The sequence below is a fragment of the Zootoca vivipara genome, chromosome 2 (genome assembly GCF_963506605.1).
Source record: "Zootoca vivipara chromosome 2, rZooViv1.1, whole genome shotgun sequence".
Classification (NCBI taxonomy): domain Eukaryota; kingdom Metazoa; phylum Chordata; class Lepidosauria; order Squamata; family Lacertidae; genus Zootoca; species Zootoca vivipara.
This window is the reverse complement of record NC_083277.1, coordinates 16,358,196-16,377,188: the sequence shown is the minus strand read 5'-3', so window position 1 is coordinate 16,377,188 and position 18,993 is coordinate 16,358,196. Positions and strand designations below refer to the sequence as shown.

Sequence of the window (18,993 nt, the reverse complement as noted above, 5' to 3'; positions counted from 1 at the left end):
GTTTTAAATAAAAGGACACATTCTACTCATGTAAAAACATGCTGATTCCTGGACTGTCCGCGGGCCGGATTTAGAAGGCGATTGGGCCACATCCAGCCCCCGGGCCTTAGTTTGGGGACCCCTGCTATCGCTTGTTTAGCTTATATGTAAATCCAGCACTGGGTGTATTCAACAAGGGCTGTGTACACATTGTCAGTTCCCAACACAAGCAAGACCATCGTTTTTCTCAGTTCGGATCAAACCCAGTTTGGGGGAAAGCTCATTGAAACGCAGCATTCCGTAAGAAAACAAAAGGATAGGTGCAGGATAGATATGAATTGTGGCTTAGGCTGTGTGGACATTGCTTCCAAAACCAGTGCCAGAAGGACATCGGTTGCAGAGTTGCGCAACAGCCTTTGTCACTGTGCAAGCAGAAAGACTTCCACGAGTACAACAGGACTTCTCCTCCCTCTGCTCTTCCCCTAAACTTCTTCAACATCTGATCTGGGTTTCCCCGCAACCATCTGGAGCAGATTGGGAAGCGATGTGGTGGAGACATGTTGAAGGAAGAGGGACGGAAAGTTCCATTGCACGAGCAGAAATGGTTTGCCTCGCACAACGACTTAGCTGGTCCCAGCCCATTGGCACCAAGGGAACAACCAGAAACTCCAGCAGGCCAAACGCGGCTTAGCATGGAGATGAAGGGAAATGAAACGACCACTGGAATCATAGAACTGTAGAACTGGAAGGGACCATGTGGGTCATCTAGCCCAACCCACTGCAATGCAGAATTTTTTCACCCAAGGTGAGGCTTGAACCCACAGCCCAGAGATTGAAAGTCCCATGCTCTACTGACTGAGCTAGGAATGTGGTGGGGGAAATTCCAGGGTTTTTGTTCAGAAGGCGAAAAATGGGTGTCCGAACACATGTGCTTTTAATTGTAATACCCTTACTGCAGGATGGTACCAACTTCTGTGCAGAGGAAGAGTCTTTTTGAAGAGGTCGTTTAGTGTAGCAAATTATTCTTTAGGCCAGGGTCACCAAACTAAGGCCCGGGGGCCGGATGCGGCCCAATCGTCTTCTAAATCCGGCCCGCGGATGGTCCGAGAATCAGCATGTTTTACATGAGTAGAATGTGTCCTTTTATTTAAAATGCATCTCTGGGTTATTTGTGGAGTCTGCCTGGTGTTTTTACATGAGTAGAATGTATCCTTTTATTTAAAATGCATCTCTGGGTTATTTGTGGGGCATAGGAATTTGTTCATATTTCCCCCCGAAATGGGCTCCTCCCATTTCCCCACCCAATCACCTTGTTCCCCTGAAAGCACCATCCAGTTAATGGCAGGGCTGACAGGTGTGGCCAACCGCAGTGATAGAGCAGGTGGAATGCAGCCTCCTAATCCCATTTTGGGATGCTATTTTCAAGGCTGGGTGGGGCTCTGGTGATATAAATTCCAGAATACAGAGGGAGGGAGCAGGATACTTCCATCACTCCAAGGCAGAGTCAGCAGAGGGAAGCAGAACTTCTCCTCCTCTTCCTCCTCTCAGAAGCCTCCCGATATGAACTGTGGAAGTCCTGGGCGATGGCCCTTCTGTGGCATGGCTCCTGCGGCCTTCCTCCTGGTTCTGTGTCTCCAATGGCAAGGTATGGTTTGGTGGGGCCCAAGGGCTTATCATCATTCAGACATCATCAGTACAAATCCTCCAGGTGTCCCTATTTTCCAGTCCCGGAATTAAAGAAGCCGTCCCGGTTTCTGATTTGATCCCGGAATGCCCCGCTTTTCCTTAGGAGGTCCCTATTTTCAGCTGAGAAGTGTTGGAGGGTATGTAAATCCCTAATAGTCCCTCAATCTACCTTCTGAGCACCAGCTGCTGGAAACCACAGGAAGAGAGAGGGCTATTGTGCTCAGGTACAGCTTGCAGGTTTCCCACGGGGCCCGGGCGCCCATTCTGATGGATGGATATGATGGCCCTGCAGGGTCTTCTCATGTTCTTACCTGGCTCCTTTGCTATTTGGGATGCCCATGTTTTAGATTTGCTAAGTTGCCTATATCTTAACAAGGTATTTTGGGCATCGAGTGTGGGGCAGGTAATGAATGAGCTTTTGGCTCAGCCAAAAGAGGATTTTCAGGCTCTGTCAATCAGCTGACATCCTTGGTTGTCAGGCTCCCTTGTAAGTGCAAGAAGCCAGGAAGGCTGTCTGCTATAGTTCCCTGACAGCAGTATGTATGTGTGTAAAAGAAGTGTCAACTGACACCAGGTGATTAGCAGAGGAGTGGTTCTGCCCATCTGTTGGGCAGAAGTTGAATCCTGGCAAGACAGAAGTACTATTTTGGGGGGACAGGGGGCGGGCAGGTGAGGGGGACTCCCTGGTCTTGAATGGGGTAACTGTGCCCCTGAAGGACCAGGTGCGCAGCCTGGGAGTCATTTTGGACTCACAGCTGTCCATGGAGGCACAGGTCAATTCTGTGTCCAGGGCGGCTGTCTACCAGCTCCATCTGGTACGCAGGCTGAGACCCTACCTGCCCGCGGACTGTCTCGCCAGAGTGGTGCATGCTCTGGTTATCTCCCGCTTGGACTACTGCAATGTGCTCTACGTGGGGCTACCTTTGAAGGTGTCCCAGAAACTGCAATTAATCCAGAATGCGGCAGCTAGACTAGTGACTGGGAGTGGCCACCGGGACCACATAACACCGGTCCTGAGAGATCTACACTGGCTCCCAGTAGGTTTCCGAGCACAATTCAAAGTGTTGGTACTGACCTTTAAAGCCCTAAACGGCTTCGGTCCTGTATACCTGAAGGAGCGTCTCCACCCCCACCATTCAGCCCGGACACAGAGATCCAGCACCGAGGGCCTTCTGGCGGTTCCCTCATTGTGAGAAGTGAGGTTACAGGGAACCAGACAGAGGGCCTTCTCGGTAGTGGCACCCGTCCTGTGGAACGCCCTCCCAGCAGATGTCAAGGCAATAAGTAATTATTTTATTTTTAGAAGACAACTGAAGGCGGCCCTGTTTAGGGAAGTTTTTAATGTTTAATGCTGTACTGTTTTAATATTCGGTTGGAAGCCACCCAGAGTGGCTGGGGAAACCCAGCCAGATGGGCGGGGTATAAATAATAAATTATTATTATTATTTATTTATTATATCTGTCAACTTGGCCTTGGAGATGCTAGAGGTTGAACCCAGGACTTTTTGCATGCAAGGTGTGCGCTCTACCCCTGAGCAACAACCCTTCTCTACACCTCACACTGTCTTAGTTGCTTGGAGCATGGTGCCGATAAAACCAAGGTTGCAGGTTCGATCCCCATTTGGGACAGCTGCCTATTCCTGCATTGCAGGGGGTTTGACTAGACTAGACTACAGTTCTAGGATTCTATTATTCTTTTGGGCTTTAACTGAAGCACAGAAAGCCAGGAAGTGTCTCAGACTGGTGAGCTTGATCATTTTGTTCCAGAAAAAAAAATCTCTTTTAAAAAACAACAACCCATGCTGATTTCTTTAAAAGCAAAAAGGCTTCACTTAAAAACAACAATAAACAGCTGTCAGTAGCGTTGGTAGACAGACTCCCTGGCCTCCTGTACTTACAAGGAAGCCCAGCTGACGATGTCAGGTGGTTTTCAGGAAACGCAAGTGTCCAGTGAAACTACAGAGTGTAGACCCCCTAGAAAGAGGATTTGCAGAATGGTTGTTGTTTTTTTTAAAGGATGTTCAGAAACCTCTCCTCCACTTCAATAGTAAGGTTACCACAACAAAAAGCTCGCATCGTACCCTGCACACAAGAATTTGACCCAATTTCCCCCTCCCCTTTGATCATTTTTGAGCGCAATTTCTTTTCTTGCTAATGGATGGGGAATGATAGCAGGGGAATGCGGAAGGAAATTTGCAACACTGCTCCAATTGCAAAAAAAAACGAGAGCTGGTCCAGCCCTAGGGAAGGGAATGGCACTGTGCCTTAAAGTGGGAGTAAGAAGAAGAAGATGATCCAATATTCGTTTATTTATTTGCCCACTGTTTATAGAACATATACTGTACCACCATTTAACGGTGGTTAACAAAGTGGTTAACAGCATAAAACCGTATGCTAGTAATCGAACAAACAAGAGTCAACCTTGCACACCTAGAGCAGACAGAATGAAATAGGAGATGAGATGTAAATGCAGGTGGATGGAGAAGAATAGAATCTTGAGAGTGGATGATGGGAATGACATCTTGCCAATACAGATCATTTCTTCCCTTTTCGTTTTTCCTAGTCTTGTTCTCCCCCCCCCCCGCCTTCTCCCATGTTTGCCTTTATCGCGATTATTGCCAGCACTTGACCTGGATCAGGTTAACACGATGCTCTTGGCCTGCCCATTGCCTGGGGCAAATGTCTTATAGGTGAGATGAGTCCGTCCCTAGTGATGAAAGCTATGCTTCTGTTTTATTACTTATAGATTAGGAAAATGTTTTTTTGGCTGGGAGTCAGAATTCCTGGGTAATGTTCCAAATGCATTCAGCGCTTGGGAATGAGAGGCGGTATCGGGCATCAAACTCTTGGGCGTGCCTGATGCGGAAAGCCTTGCAGTGCAAAGAGGTTGATTAGCAGTTGCGAAGCTGGAGGATAAGGCGTGAATTATTCTTAATTCAGATCAAGGCTGGTTTGTGCAGGGGAAATGCATCCAGTGCAGCTTTTCATAAGAAAGGACAGGATAGATCTCTAGAAGGTGGCTAATGGCTTCCAAAACCAGCCATGGGAGCATAGTGGATGCATAGTTGCTGGAAACTGCAAGAGTGCTCTTGTGCTTTTATCCTACATGGGTTCCCCACAGGCAGCCGGTTGGTCACTGTGAGAACAGGGTGCTGAATTAGATGGGCGACTGGCCTGATCCAGCAGACTCTTATTGAATCAATTTCCATAAATGTATCCTGCAGAATGTCTCCAGTCACTGCATTATAAAACACTGCTCCTTGCGCGGCTGCAAAATTGGCATTCAACACCTCAACTGTGCTTGCAAGTGTGCTACAAATGCAGACTTGTGATCGTATGATGCATTTTGTATGTACCATATACACTAACAGAGCAAATGTCTCAGAAAAGCCTCTTCTCACTGTGCATTATCCGAGGCTGCATACACATTACCATTTACTCTGCCTCCGGCGCACTCCCACTGCTGGCTTTTGAATTTGCATGCACCCATTACCCACGACGCAGAGCTACCTTGTGGTTTCTCGAAATATACTGCCATTTGATGCGTTTCTCCTCAAACCAGCCTCAACCCAAAAGGAAAACTTAAGGCACATTTACTTCACAGTTAAACGGAGGTGTGGTGTGTACGTTTGAGCCACTGCACATGGGCAGACGACAGCTTCATCAATAGGGGTATCTGGAGTTACAGCGGTGGGAAAACCAAAGGGATGATGTGCATTGGAAAAAGACACCCCCAGCCCCTCTCTGTGCTGTGTACAGCAATGTGCAATTGCAACTTGAAATGGAGCGGGTGCAAATGACCTTGCGGCATTTAAAGCCACTGATGTGCATGTCCACATTTGGACAAAAAGGTAAAATGTGGATGAGCATAAATCACAATCAACCAGCTATACTCCAGCACTCTTGGAATCCTTCCTACCTACCCACCCAATTGCACCTAGGTTCTCTCTCTTACTGTATTTATTTATTTAAATTAATACATTCATTGCAATTCCATTTCTGCAATATCTCCAACAACAAAAATAAAGAATAACAAAGATAACTGAAAAAGAAAAATACATTTCAATTCATTTCATCATTTTTCCCATCTCAATTTCCCGTCACCTTTCCCCCTTTCCCTCCCCTTTCCCCCCTCGACTTCTCCCCGTCGCTTTTCCGACTTCTGTTGTATCTTTGTTACCATTTGTGCATTCTGTTATCTATACAATTTTATATCCAATTTAGGTTCTCATGAGCTCTTATGTTACTTAGCAAACCCAGAATGCACCAACTCCCCCTTTTGTTTCAATAATTTGTTTGTTGCCGGGTGAGACACAGGAGGAGTTAGAGGAGGGGTGAGCAACATGCAGCCCTCCAGATCAGGGCTCCCCCAAGCTGGAACTCACCAGAACTCAGTTCCAGCACCTCTCAGGTGGGCGCCATTGCCATGAAAAGAGAACAAGGGAGGCGTTCATGGAGAGTTCCGGCACCTCTTTTATCTAGAAAAATAGCAAGGCTCCAGATATTCCTGGAGTACAACTCCCATCATCCCTGACTAGGGTTGCCAGACTCAATAGAGGCCAGGACTTCTGTGCCTTTAATTGCCCTGCTCTCTTTTGAGTCTGGAAACCTTAAAGAGAAACCAGCAGACCCTTTGCTTGGAAATTAAACATAGGGTCTGCTGGTTTCTCTTTAAGGTTTCCAGACTCAAAAGAGAGCAGGGCAATTAAAGGCACAAAAGTCCTGTCCTCTATTGAGTCTGGCAACCCTATCCCTGACCATCAGCTATATATGCTGGCTGGGACTGACGGGAGTTGGGAGCTCAACCACGTTCGGAGGAGAGGCACAGATCTGCGATGAAGGAACTAGGCGTCCTGATTCCTCTTTAATGCAAAGCATGGTGCCCTTCTTCCTGAGAGATTTGCTCATGTCAACATTCCCACAGAAGGGCCCACTCCACCCCTTTCCCAGTTGCCCCTCCCTGACACAGAGCATGCGAACTGAAAGCAAGCGTCCTCAATAAGCCTTTGTTTGCTTTGGTTGTTTTGAACGGCAGTCTGTGTTCTCCACACCCCTTGACTTTTATGCCACCCACGGGTCATGGTACCCTGCCTACTCCTCCCATCTTAGCGAGCTGCTTTCCTGCCTTCCCTCCTCGTGCTTCCAAGAATCTCGTCAGCCATCAGAGGCCTCACTCAGCGCAAGCTGAAACTGATTTTAAAGATCCTCGTGACTTGCCGTGGAAAGAATGGTTCTCCAATGTGAGCCTGGTAATTAAGGTGCTTGACAGCATTCCTGAATGTCTTACCTTCAATTCCATTAGGATGTAAAAATGAGGGCTGTCATCCAGTTAAAGCGATCTTATGTTGAGTCAATTTTACTGCATCCCGATTGCTGAACTGAAGGGCAGCCTAGACTTCTTTTAAACTTAAAAAAACCAAACCAAACAAAAAAAACCAGCAGTGCCTGGTGGACCTGATTGGATGGAAGGCAGGGAGGTCAACAGTAGGGGGAGCAAGAGCCAATGACAGGCAAGTTTTGTCCCAGTCTGTCTCCCTTCTGAGTTTACAAGGGCAACACTAACTTAGGAGGAGCGAACCGACAGGCAATGCCCTCCCCCTACCACCCACAGGGACTAGTTGTTAAGTAAGAAGGCTGTCAAATGGGAGCTAGCACACAGACAATGGTAGAGCAATATACCCTTTTGCCATAATGGACCAGGTACCACTGTAAACAGGTGACCTTTTAAAAAAGCAACAAGCAATCCTTTAACTGCCCCCAATTAAATCTGCATAATATGTGCACACATGTGCAAAATGAATTCTGGGAGCTGCTGTTAAGGGTGCTGAGAGTTATTAGAAAAACCCCTACAGTATTTCCCTCACAGAGCTACCATCTCTAGGGTTCCCATGTGAAGATTTACTGTTAAACCACTCGTGGAACCTGCGAGGGTAATGGAGCGTCTCAGCTCCCTTAACAAACTACAGCTCCCAGAATTCTTTGGGGGAAGCCACGACTGCATAAAGTGGCATTGCAATGCTTTAAATGTTTGGTGCGAAGGCAGATTCTTGGTCCACCTAGCTTCCCATTGCTGTATCCTGTATCCAGGATTTAAACAGGGGGCTTGCTATCTGAGTTCGTTTACCAGAAGTTCTTGAAGACTGAGCAGCCGGGCAGGGGCTCTCTACACAGAACCACGGAGTGGGTTGGGCCTGGCTCTGCCCCCTTCTGTTTCGCCATTGTCTCCATTCTGCGTCAATGCCCCCTGAGCCTCCACACCTTTCACTGCATTGGCAGACCAAAGGCAACAGGACAGGTTGTCATGGCGAGTCCCAGAATGCCACTGTTACTATTCCTGAAATCGGCCGCTTTGTCTCTTTCTAGGCTCAGCCTCCAGATGCATTGAAGGGTCGTCCACGGAAGACCTGCAGCCCATGCCTCCTGGAGTGCAGCGGAACTCTCTGCCCAGCGGCCTCATGCAACCCGACGTCTCGTCAATGGGCCGAAGAGATTGCATCCCTGATGGAGGAGACACCCGCATAGTGGGTGGCAGCCCTGCAACCTTTGGGGGACAGGCAGGGGGTTCTTCTACGGCTGGCCCCAGTTCACCAGGGGCGAGCCCCTTCCAATATGGCAAGCCAAGCCGGCCTGGGCTGTCGGGCAAACCGCTGGGGTCTATATTTGGAGGGACGCTCCCTCCTGCGTTAGGGGCACCAAATGTGAAACCTGGCATGTCGGGTGGCGCTACCCAGTATGGGTATGGCCCTGGATATAACAGCCGGGGTTTCCCCCGCCCAGTGTGGAAGAGACCTGGGCTCCCATACATACCGACTGCTGAGGAGCGGGGTGGAGGCTACATCCCAATACGAAACGAACCACCTAGGCTTTATCCATATGGCGCTGGTGGAGCTGCAGCAGGGGGATCGGCTTACAGCGGCGGGTCCGTAGCATATGGGCCGAGGGGCACGTATGATGGCAGCTACGGGCCCGTCCCTGCAAGTGTGCAGCCTGGTGGACAGCGAGACAGTGGGGATAAAGGAAACCCTTGCACACCAAACTGTTAGGGCGAAAGGCTGGTCCACATCCTGGGAACTTGAGGCGGGGGTGGGTGGAATGTCAGCTCAACTCTTCTGAGAGGGACAAAAGATTAAAAAAAATTCCTTCCAGTAGCACCTTAGAGACCAACTAAGTTTGTCATAGGTATGAGCTTTCGTGTGCATGCACACTTCTTCAGATACACTGAAGAGGCGTATGTGATCTTAGGCTGTGTTCCCCCCCCCCCAAGCTTTGGACCCCTACCCTTAAAAAATGAATTAAAACACATTCAAAAGACATGGTTATGAGTCCTCCTGACCAAGGAGTTTTCAGAACTTTTGCCTGACAAATATGCTCCAAACCGCCATAGAACTACAAGAGTTTTCTGGAGGAATCGGAGATGGAAGGTCATCCAGCCCAATGCAGGAATCTCAACCAAAGCATCCGTGACAGATGGCTGCCCAGCCTCTGCTTAAAAACCTCCAAGGAAGGAGAGTCCACCTCCTCTCAAGGCAGTCCGTTCCACAGCTCTTACTGTCAGAAAGCTCTTCCTGACATTTAGTCGGAATCTCCTTTCTTGTAAACTTGAATCCATTGGTTTGGGTCTTAGCTTCCAGAGCAGGAGAAATAAGCTTGCTCCAATGCTCCATCGTCCATGGGACAGCCCTTCAGATGATTTGAAGATGGCTATCTCATCTCCTCTGTCTCCTCTTTTCCAGGCTAAACATACCCATCTCCCTCAACTGTTTCTCATAAGGCTTGGTTCCCAGACCCTTGATCATTTGGGTTGCCTTCCCATGGCAATCCAGTTTCAAATTGGTAGTGTAGCTGTTTCCCAGTCAATGCCCCCTTGCTTCTTCCATTAGGAAACCCTTCCTTCTCAACCCCCTTGGTAGCCCAGATCCCAAGGCGGAATCGTTTGCTCTCAGCCTTCTGGTGTCACAGTTCTGTCCCACTCCTCCATGTGGCGCAGTAGGTTAAAAGTATAGTATGTCATATGGGTTGACTTGTCCAGTCAGGGGCCGAAATCCTTTGCTCAAGCAATAGTTGCTAGCTCGCCGCTTGATTAAGAACCAGTTTACACGGCCCAGTTGAGCAGGCTGTGTCTGTGCCAACATAAATGAAGCATCTTGGCCATCTTGGACCAGGCCTGCATAGCGTAGTGCAATCCTGAGGGGAGTTAAACCTGCCTGAGATGGCAAAATCAAAGGGGCTGTTTGTATCAAAAATGTTTTATAGTTGCTTGTGATGCCGGCCTGATTGTTTAGTGCATCTCTCTCTCTCTCTCTCTCTCTGAAGCAGAATGTATTAAAGAACCTCTGTCACCTCTTGTCACCTGCTTTTGTTATGTACCATAACCCCTTTGGAAGCAAAGCCTTTTTTGTATTCTTGTCAGACAAAATGCCTGTATTAAAATCCTATGTACTGTAATGCCATAATGGTCTTCTTTTGGAACTGATCCAGGGCCTCTAAGCAGATCCTCCTCCTGGGCCATCTTGCTAGTTTGGAGAGAGGGGTAGAAAAGAATGGGAATGAAACCGCAACGTTGGAAAGGAGCCTCACAGCATTCGGCTGATCTGGAGTTTTGAACTAAGTCGCCTTCCCAATCTGAGGTGGAAATCAATACAGTGGTGCCTCGCTTAACGAATGCCCTGCTTAACGAAATTTCCGCTTAACGAAATGATTTTTCGAGCGGAGGTTGCCTCGCTAGACGAATGCGTTTTACGAAAGATTCGTCTAGTGAATCGCGGTTTCCCATAGGAATGCATTGAAATTCAATTAATGCGTTCCTATGGGCAAAAAAAGTCAAAAAAATCCAGTGCATTCCTATGGGATTCGCTAGACGAATTTTTCGCTATAAGAAAAGACCCGTGGAACAAATTAATTTCGTCTAGCGAGGCACCATAATACAAACCAGAGCTTTCCCCCTTCGTTTCTAATATTGTGGTGCAACAGACATCTATAGAGAACGGCACAGAGAAGGGAGGCCATGAAGCTAAGCTGAATGAAGAACTCTCATTTCCCAAATACTCGAAAGCCTCCCAGCTTTTCTCTGGACTGCCCCATCCCTTCCCTGCCCATATTTAAGTGCTCAACAGGAACAACACACATTTCCAGTTTCTCTCTGAAGTCTTTAGTTGGGGGCTGATAGCAGCATCCAAGTAGGGCTTTTCTGTTAAACTCACTCCATCCTACAATGCTTGGTGGGTTATGGGATTGTTGTGGTGGGGCTGTCAGCCTTTTAAATTATCCTCTTCTGATGGATGGCCCTCAATCCCCGTGGTTCAGTTTTTCAAGAAATAAAAGATACCATCTGTAAGACCTGGCCAACCGACAAGTGTGCTTTGCCTATATTATCGTTTCCCTGGGAAGTCGCAGTGAAGCTACGAAGAGAATTGACTACAGTGGCCAGGGCCGGTGCGTCCATTTAGGTGAACTAGGCACCTGCCTAGAGCGCCAAAATGGAGGGGGCGTTGCTGGCAAGCCTGCCCGCTGCCGCCCATGGACGCGGGTCTCTTTGCCCGGGGAAGTGCGCTGATCCTCCGGTCGCCGTCGCTGCTTCGCCCCCTCACAGCGCTGCATTTTTTCTATTTTATTTTTTATTAATGGGGGGGCCCCCCAGAAGGTGATCTCGCCTAGGGCGCAAAAAACCCTAGCACCAGCCCTGACAGTGGCCTGGGTGGGCATTCTGCCTCATCCGATTCCAGCTAACAAAAGGAACCTTAATTGCTACGGCCTGTTTGGAGGCTTCCACATTTGGGACACAACCATCCTTCACCCGCTCTGTCTTACTGTACCGAGGAGCTGTTAAAAGCCAGTAGCCTGACCACAGTAAATAAAAGGCTAAGAGAGGATCATATAATCAACAGCTATTAACCAATACAGTTAGGAAATGTCAGCTGAAGCTCAAAGCGTTTCCTAACCTCAGACTGCTGGATCGTGGAAGCGTACAGCAGCAAATTATTTATGCCATTATTTCTGGTTTCTGATGGAAGACAGGATACTGGATAGACCTGCTTTTGTTGACTCACTGCCTGCCCAAATCCCAGCAACCGATGCCTCAAAGCATCCTTCCCCACTACATTAAGAATTATGATAATTATGATGATATTTCACTTGTTCCATAAGGAAATGCTGTTACACGTCGGAAAGCGGAGAGACAGAGACAGAGACTGCGTGTACTGGCGAAGAACATATGCACATTTAACTTTGCATTAGATTGTAGAGTTGCGAATGGAGGTACCTGTTAAGTCAGAGAAGTGCTATAGCACCCTGCTCAAAAACCTCCCTTGTGGGTCTTAAGAGTCCAGCTGTTTGTGTGTAAGGTGCCCTTTTAAAAACCAAAAACTAATCCCCAAAGCTGCTCTCCATTTTGCAGAGAAGATAAGCGACGTAAAACCAGACTGAAAACAGAACCCCAAATTTTATTGCGATGCCTCTATAGCCCTGCTATCTGGCCGCACTGAATGGTCTGAGGGACAAATGATGATGCTGCTGTGTTATGAAATCTTAAACCTGCTCCCTGTTGGTTATAAGGACCCAGGTGAGGAAGCCACTTTGTAGTTCTCAGATTAAACGAGGGATAAGCAAACTCGTGCCTTTCTTTGTTAGGACCTTCCAGGACAGCTTATGGAGGTCTGTGGGCTCCCCAAAAAGAACTGGAAGCTCTCAATCGGCAGTGAGGCCTAACTATTCCTCCCCCCTCAGGTTGCAATCCAATATAATCAGGATCAATGGAGCCTTTCTTCTGGAGGCTAATAGTAGATCAGAGGTGGGGGAGGGGGTTCATCAGGATTGTAAGGTAAGAGGAAAGGGTTAACCCCAACCTCACTCTGCTCAATACCTACTGCGATCTCAGTCCTGTTCATTGCCCCTCCTCGTCCCAATGGTGGCAAGTTACATTTCTAGAATGGTACACTCCAATTGCTTTCATGCTATTTGTTTTGAAAACATGGGACTAAACCTTTCTGTATAAATATGTGTGTGTGTACACACACACACACACACACACACACACACACACGACGCTCGGGTTGCGAACTTGATCCGTGCAGGAGGCACGTTCTCAACCCGCAATGCTGCATCTGCGCACGCGGGGGTCCTGATTCGCCGCTTCTGCGCATGTGCCGAAACCCGGAAGTAACCTGACCCCTTCTGGACTCACGGCCAGCCTTTGACGGGGTTGGAAGCCTCCGTACAAACCTGACCCGTAGCTCCCCCCTCCCCCGTCCAGAGTCCTCTGCAAATTACTTTGGTCAACCCCGGTAACACAAATTAGAAACAGAACTTGCACAGAAGTGCAGGAATCATTTGAACTATTTAATTAATGCGTCAGAAGTTGTGTATTCGGGATAGTAGATTCTCAAGGTGCATACGGGTTGATAAAGGAACAAGGATGCAGATTGCTTTTGTTTCAGAATGGGAGCTCTGGTCCAGTCCAGTCCAGTCTCTCCAGTGGAACGGTTATGGTAAGGATCACTCACTGGTTCTTCAAGCTAGCAACCGCCCCTTGCCCTGCAAAGGGGGCTGGAGTTGTTTTCTTTTGCCCTGAGGCAGGAGCTTGTCCTTTTCCATTACTTGCTTGCTGTCCTAAGGAAGTGAGGGGTGGGGTTTTATGAGACACAATGCGGCAGTCAGTTAAGATTCCACACTTAGCAACACAGGAAGCTGCCCATCTATTTGTCTACCTTGTGTTGCTTACTCTGGCAGTGGCTCTCCACATCACCTGTGGAGACCTGATCCTTTAATTGGGGATGTCAGAGACTGAAACCTGTATCTCCTGCATGCAAAACTCATGCTTTATTGTCAAGCTACGTTCCCTCTCCTATTTGGGTACTATTTTGGTTATTCTATCAAACAGCCTAGAGTTTTTCTTTGATACCAGGCCACGTGAGCTGGAAGGAGAGTCTCTTTACTTATAAACTCCCAAGAATAAAGTGGTTTATTTGGGAGGCGGCGGGAGAAGAGTGTGTGTGGCTTCACCTCTGGATTCCTGTGTCACATTTAGTAATAGAGAGGAAGACATTTGTCACAGTAGGTTCTCCCAACACAGAACTTGGGGACAACGAAATCCGCAGTATGTTCAGGAAGCTGCACAATTCCTTTGCAGGTGTCATGTGCAACCCCTTTTATAATCCTACGGACAGGATCTAACCTAGGGCCTTTGACAACATGGTGACGTCCACGATGGTGCAAGTTTGTTGAAACTTCTGCCTCTTCTTCCAGTGGTTTATTACCTGGGACAACTCGCCCCTGTACAGAATTGGTTTGTTGTGTATATTCTGCCTTCCAAAACCCCACATTGTATAATAAAGTCATTAACTAAGATCTGTTTTTTTTTTAAAGAGCAGGCGTCACCTGCCACCTTCTGGCCAGACATACCTATTCCTCTCCAAGTTGAAGGGAAGCCATTCAAGTTATGGGCAGGTAGGTGGCAGGTTAGCTCAGCATAGAACTGAGTCATCTCCCTGACCACTCCTGTGTTCTGAGTACTTATTCATAGCCCTCTAATTTAATTACCATGCTTTCTTTTAAGAAAAAGGGGGGGGGCTAATGAGCATGAACTTCTAATATTAGAAATGTAAAAGCCGTGCTTAAAAAAAATGAACAAGATGGCAACCAGAGTGAGTGAAGATGCAAGATAGCAAAGAGGTGTTTTTTTATATTAAAAAACACAACTGTTTTGATACATAAACAAATAACTTATTTCACTACTTTGTCACATACAGTATTTAGAACAGTGGATATATACAGGTGAAACTTGGAAAATTAGAATATCGTCGAAAAGTGCATTTATTTCAGTAATGCAACTTATTATTTTTTATTTTTCTTTTAATTTTTACATATGCTTTCTTTTGGAAATTCCACAGTAATAAAACAAATAGTTACAAGAATACAAAAATAAACAAAAATAAACATCGCTATTACATTTCATTAATTACATTCCATTTATAATTGACCTGCCTAACGACAAATAATTACAATTACAACAAATAAAGGCTTGACATATCTTGCTTTGCATGCCATGCATCTATCTCATATATTGGTTTCACCTTTTAAGTTGCATTACTGAAATAAATGCACTTTTCGACGATATTCTAATTTTCCGAGTTTCACCTGTATGTGCTTTGTCCTTCAGATGTAAACACCATACATTTAAATCACATTTGAACTGTGGTTTGTTAAGGACAGTGGGAACTGTAGTTGTGAGGGGCAAACTGAGGTTTGGGGGGAGCTGGTGCTATAAATGTGCTTTCAAAGTATGTATGTACACAGACTGCTCCACCTACTTTGGCTCACAGTGGGAGAATCGCCTTTTCCTTGCAGCTCCTGAATGATTTCCTGAAGGAGGTCCAACCTGTGGAGGGATGTGCAAGATGTATTTGAAACACAGTTCCATGCAGTATTTTTATTTATTTTTTAGAAATGAGAGAAATGTAAGGCAGAAGTAACTTCCAGAAAGTACATGCCTGGTTTTAGAAACGAGTTCAGAAGAGTAATTACCAACAAATTTAAGTAGGAGGAAGCAATACTGTCGGGACTTCTGGGTCATGTAGCGCTTCGATTTTTTATTTTAATGCTGAAAAATATTTCCAGGCAATGGTGCGGGTGGAGCATGGGGGAATATTCCTGGGTTTTACTGCTACCGTAGCAACAAGGTGGTGCAACTTCCTGTCTGTTATGTACTGAGCAGAATCCTAGAACAATAGGATCCAGAATGCAGCAGTCAGATTGGTCCGCAGGAGCCACCCAATCCAGCTCCAGGTGGAAGCGAGTCAACAACCTGATTGGCCTGCGGGAGCAGCCAATTAGGCTGCTGGCAGAAGTGAATCCGCAACCTGATTGGCCTACAGGCGCAGCCCTGAAGTAGCCAATCATGCAAGGCCCATTGTGTAAATAGTGTATATAAGCAGATGTTTTAGTGAAAGAGCCATTCTTCTCTTCTTCTTCTGCTACAAGCTGAAGAAAGAGCATGAAATTCACTCTCGACTCCGAGTATATTTCACTGTCCCTACAAAACAGGGCCCGCCCATGTGATACACACCCTGCTTCCTATAAAGCATTCCAGGTCAGTCTTGCTTGTGAATAACCAGGGGACCCTGCTACTCTTTCCCCCTGTGAGAGACTGTGTCTTTGCCACCCTGACCCCATCTACTTGATAAGACCTGGGTCTGACGAAGCCACCTGTCTGTCCCTTAATTTGATTTGGAACAGGGACTGGAGAAACTGTGGTCCTCCAGATTATGTTGGATTCCAACCCACGTCAGCCCCAGCCACCGGGCCAGCGATCAGGAAAGATGGGGGCACTGTGGCCCAATGAGATTTGGAGGGCCATGGGTTCCTCAACCCTGATTTAAAAGATTAAAAGAAACACATTTGTTCCTATATTGCTGAGAGGTCAGCGCAAAGCCAAGACCTCCTAAAATTTTAAAGAGGGGATTCTCTAAATTAAGGATTCTCTAAATCAGGCATCCCCAAACTTCGGCCCTCCAGATGTTTTGGACTACAATTCCCATCTTCCCTGACCACTGGTCCTGTTAGCTAGGGATCATGGGAGTTGTAGGCCAGAACATCTGGAGGGCCGCAGTTTGGGGATGCCTGCCCTAAATCCTCTGGAATTGATCACGGGAAGAGGAGAGGGAGGGGAAGTTCTGTTGTGCAGCCAGAAGTTCTTGCGCTGGCAGAACTGAGTTTAGCACCCTTAGGGTGCAGCAACCCTGTGCCTTCTTCCTCGGGAGAAAGTCCCGTTGAATCCACTGGGGATTCACTTCTGAGCTGGCTTGCATAGGATCGAAATCCAGCAAGAACATACTAACTGGAAGATCAACTGGGCCACGGATTTTAGGGAAGTTGTGAAAATGCCTTTGAAGTAAGAAGGCGCATTGCTTATCAGACCTATCAGGTAACATGCGCTGAAAGCTCATTGTTCAACGCTGCGTGAAAATGTTCAACCCACGTACGTTTGCGAGCAGCAAGGTGGCCCTTCAAGGGTGCTCTCCTTCCTATGGCAAATCTCTGCAGAGACAGGATTTCGCTGTGGAGGAAAATTATTACCGTTAGGGAATGGCTAGGGTTCCATAAGGGAATGACACAGGGAGCTGGCAGCTTTCTCCTTACAAAATAATAATAATAATAATAATAATAATAATAATAATAATAATAATTTCTACCTGTTTCTTTTTCCTAGCCTTGGCTGACAAATCAATGAGAGTCTGCAAGGAGCGGTTTTGAGTGTGGTCCTTGCACTTTTCTGCAGGTGGAGACAGGTGCACGTTAGTGTAATCTTAAGAATGTAAACGGGGACAGGGAGGCAAGAATTCGGTATGGCATAATGCAGGCCATGAGCAACATCATTTGACTGCTTGGATATGGAATCTAGCAGGTTCAAAGCTCCCCTTTGATAGATACACAACTGAGGCTGAGAAACAGCGTTGTTTTGTAAATTGGTGGCACAGCTCAATATACAAAAGAGCAATTCCAGTGGATCGAGACTTTGTGTCAGATAGGCTGTAGTTGAAAGGTGCAATGCAGGCATCCCCAAACTGCGGCCCTCCAGATGTTTCGGCCTACAACTCCCATGATCCCTAGCTAACAGGACCAGTGGTTGGGGAAGATGGGAATTGTAGTCCAAAACATCTGGAGGGCTGAAGTTTGGGGATGCCTGGTACAATGCATACTCTGTATGCATGAGTAAGCCTTCCAGACAGTCCACAAAATCCCTCGCTAAGATATCTCATGTGGCCCTGCTAGGAAAGACCTCTCCCCAAAACAGGCATCCCCTAACTGCGGCCCTCCAGATGTTTTGGCCTACAACTCCCATGATCCATAGCTAACAGGACCTGTGGTCAGGGATGATGGGAATTGTAGTCCAAAACATCTGGAGGGCCGAAGTTTGGGGATGCCTGCCCTAAAATCACAGAGCACTTCTGTTTGTTAGAGTGTATCGATTCAACTTTATTTTACTTCCCATTCGCCACTAATATAGACATTTCTATATTATAGATAGATAAATAGATTTTATGTATCTATCCATCTATCTATGCAAATAATTTATTTCACAAAAATTATACACCACTTGATTGTGCAAAAGACCCTCAAAATGATTTGCATTTTGCCTCGTCCCTCAATAATTCCTACGTAGATTGTAACCATAACAGTAAATCTTTCCGTGTTTTGTTTAGTTTGCAGAAACCAGACTCTTTTAAACGACAAAATATAATTTGGACAGCCCATCTCAAATGTTTTAAGGTTCAGGATCTACAGCTGGAGGAATCCACTGCAGTGGGTTGGACTAGATGATCCACGGGATCTCTCCCAACGCTATGATTCAAGCTCACCCAGTGCTACTTGCTTAGGCAAGGCTCCATCACTGTGGCAGCTTCGGCCCGGCGCCCCCTGCTGGCTGACCAGCGATTCTATCATGTGGATGCCCGAAGCAAAGCGTTTCTCAAGATTCTCCAACGAGGCCTGGGCTTCTGCCAAGAGACAGGCTGAATCCTGCAGACTGCTCACAAACGCCGACTCCTGCTTGTCAACGGGGTCCCCCTGAAGGAGATAACGGAACTGTGAGGAGAGCAAATTTTGGGAAGCAGGGAGGAGGACATGCTAGGTGTGAGCAGTGCTATTTTTCAAGAAAAAGAGGTGCCGGAACTCACCGTGAACGAGACTCCCCTCTTCTCGTACAATGGCCATGGCGGCCACCTGAGAGGTGCCGGAACTGAGTTGCGGCTGGGGGGGGGGGAGCCCTGGGTGCGGGTGAGCTAACTGAGGGACGCATGCCAAGAATGAGGGAGCTTTGAGCAAGATCTTGATCTCATTAAGGGAACTTTAATCAATGAAATCAGTAGACTAAAAAAAACTTTTTAGTCACCTAGAAAGGCATTCACAATCAGGCAGCGCTCTCTTTTTTTTAAATAAAAAAAATGAAATTATGTTCACATAAAGCTGGAGCTGGCAGGTATGATTTTGGAAGAGCCATTCCCCCTTCATTCACCTAGGAGGGAAGACCACTTCTAATAAGATCTGGCCGAGACTTATAGATGCACCATCCAAATACAAAGTTCTTTCTTCAAAACTACCGTTTCAACGATGCAGTTCTAAAAAAACCCTCTGTGAAAACTCCTTTCATCGATGGAAAAAAAGCCTTTTTATAATGAAGTGGCAGCATTGAGTGTTATACCAGGTGCGAATAACCCCATTTCACGTGGGGGTTCTGTTCCCGGCCCCCTTGTGTGTTGGCGGAGCACTTATAAGCACAGACTGCAACTTCCGCCCTGCCCCTGTTCTGCCTCCTCCTTCCAAAAGGAGAAGGCG

General features: G+C 47.0%; 2 protein-coding genes across 2 annotated transcripts in view; one reads left to right on the top strand and one right to left on the bottom strand.

Annotated features, from left to right (window-relative positions):
- The first annotated feature begins 1,246 nt into the window (after positions 1-1,246).
- On the top strand, positions 1,247-10,110 carry LOC118081076 (cuticle collagen 2). The gene is made up of 2 exons (XM_060271214.1): positions 1,247-1,624; positions 8,029-10,110. Exons 1-2 carry the CDS (start codon positions 1,540-1,542, stop codon positions 8,706-8,708), a joined length of 765 nt encoding a protein of 254 aa, XP_060127197.1. The 5' UTR covers positions 1,247-1,539; the 3' UTR covers positions 8,709-10,110.
- Positions 10,111-12,987: 2,877 nt separating this feature from the next.
- LOC118081075 (inactive serine/threonine-protein kinase TEX14) overlaps positions 12,988-18,993 on the bottom strand; it is a 28,977-nt gene continuing 22,971 nt past the window's right edge. Inside the window, exons 16-20 of the mRNA XM_035107234.2 lie at positions 18,018-18,225; positions 16,851-16,930; positions 16,641-16,714; positions 14,970-15,037; positions 12,988-13,269 (exon numbers count right to left, since the gene is read on the bottom strand). Coding sequence (XP_034963125.1) covers positions 13,160-13,269; positions 14,970-15,037; positions 16,641-16,714; positions 16,851-16,930; positions 18,018-18,225 — 540 coding nt within the window. The 3' untranslated portion in view covers positions 12,988-13,159. The remainder of the gene's footprint in view (positions 13,270-14,969; positions 15,038-16,640; positions 16,715-16,850; positions 16,931-18,017; positions 18,226-18,993) is intronic.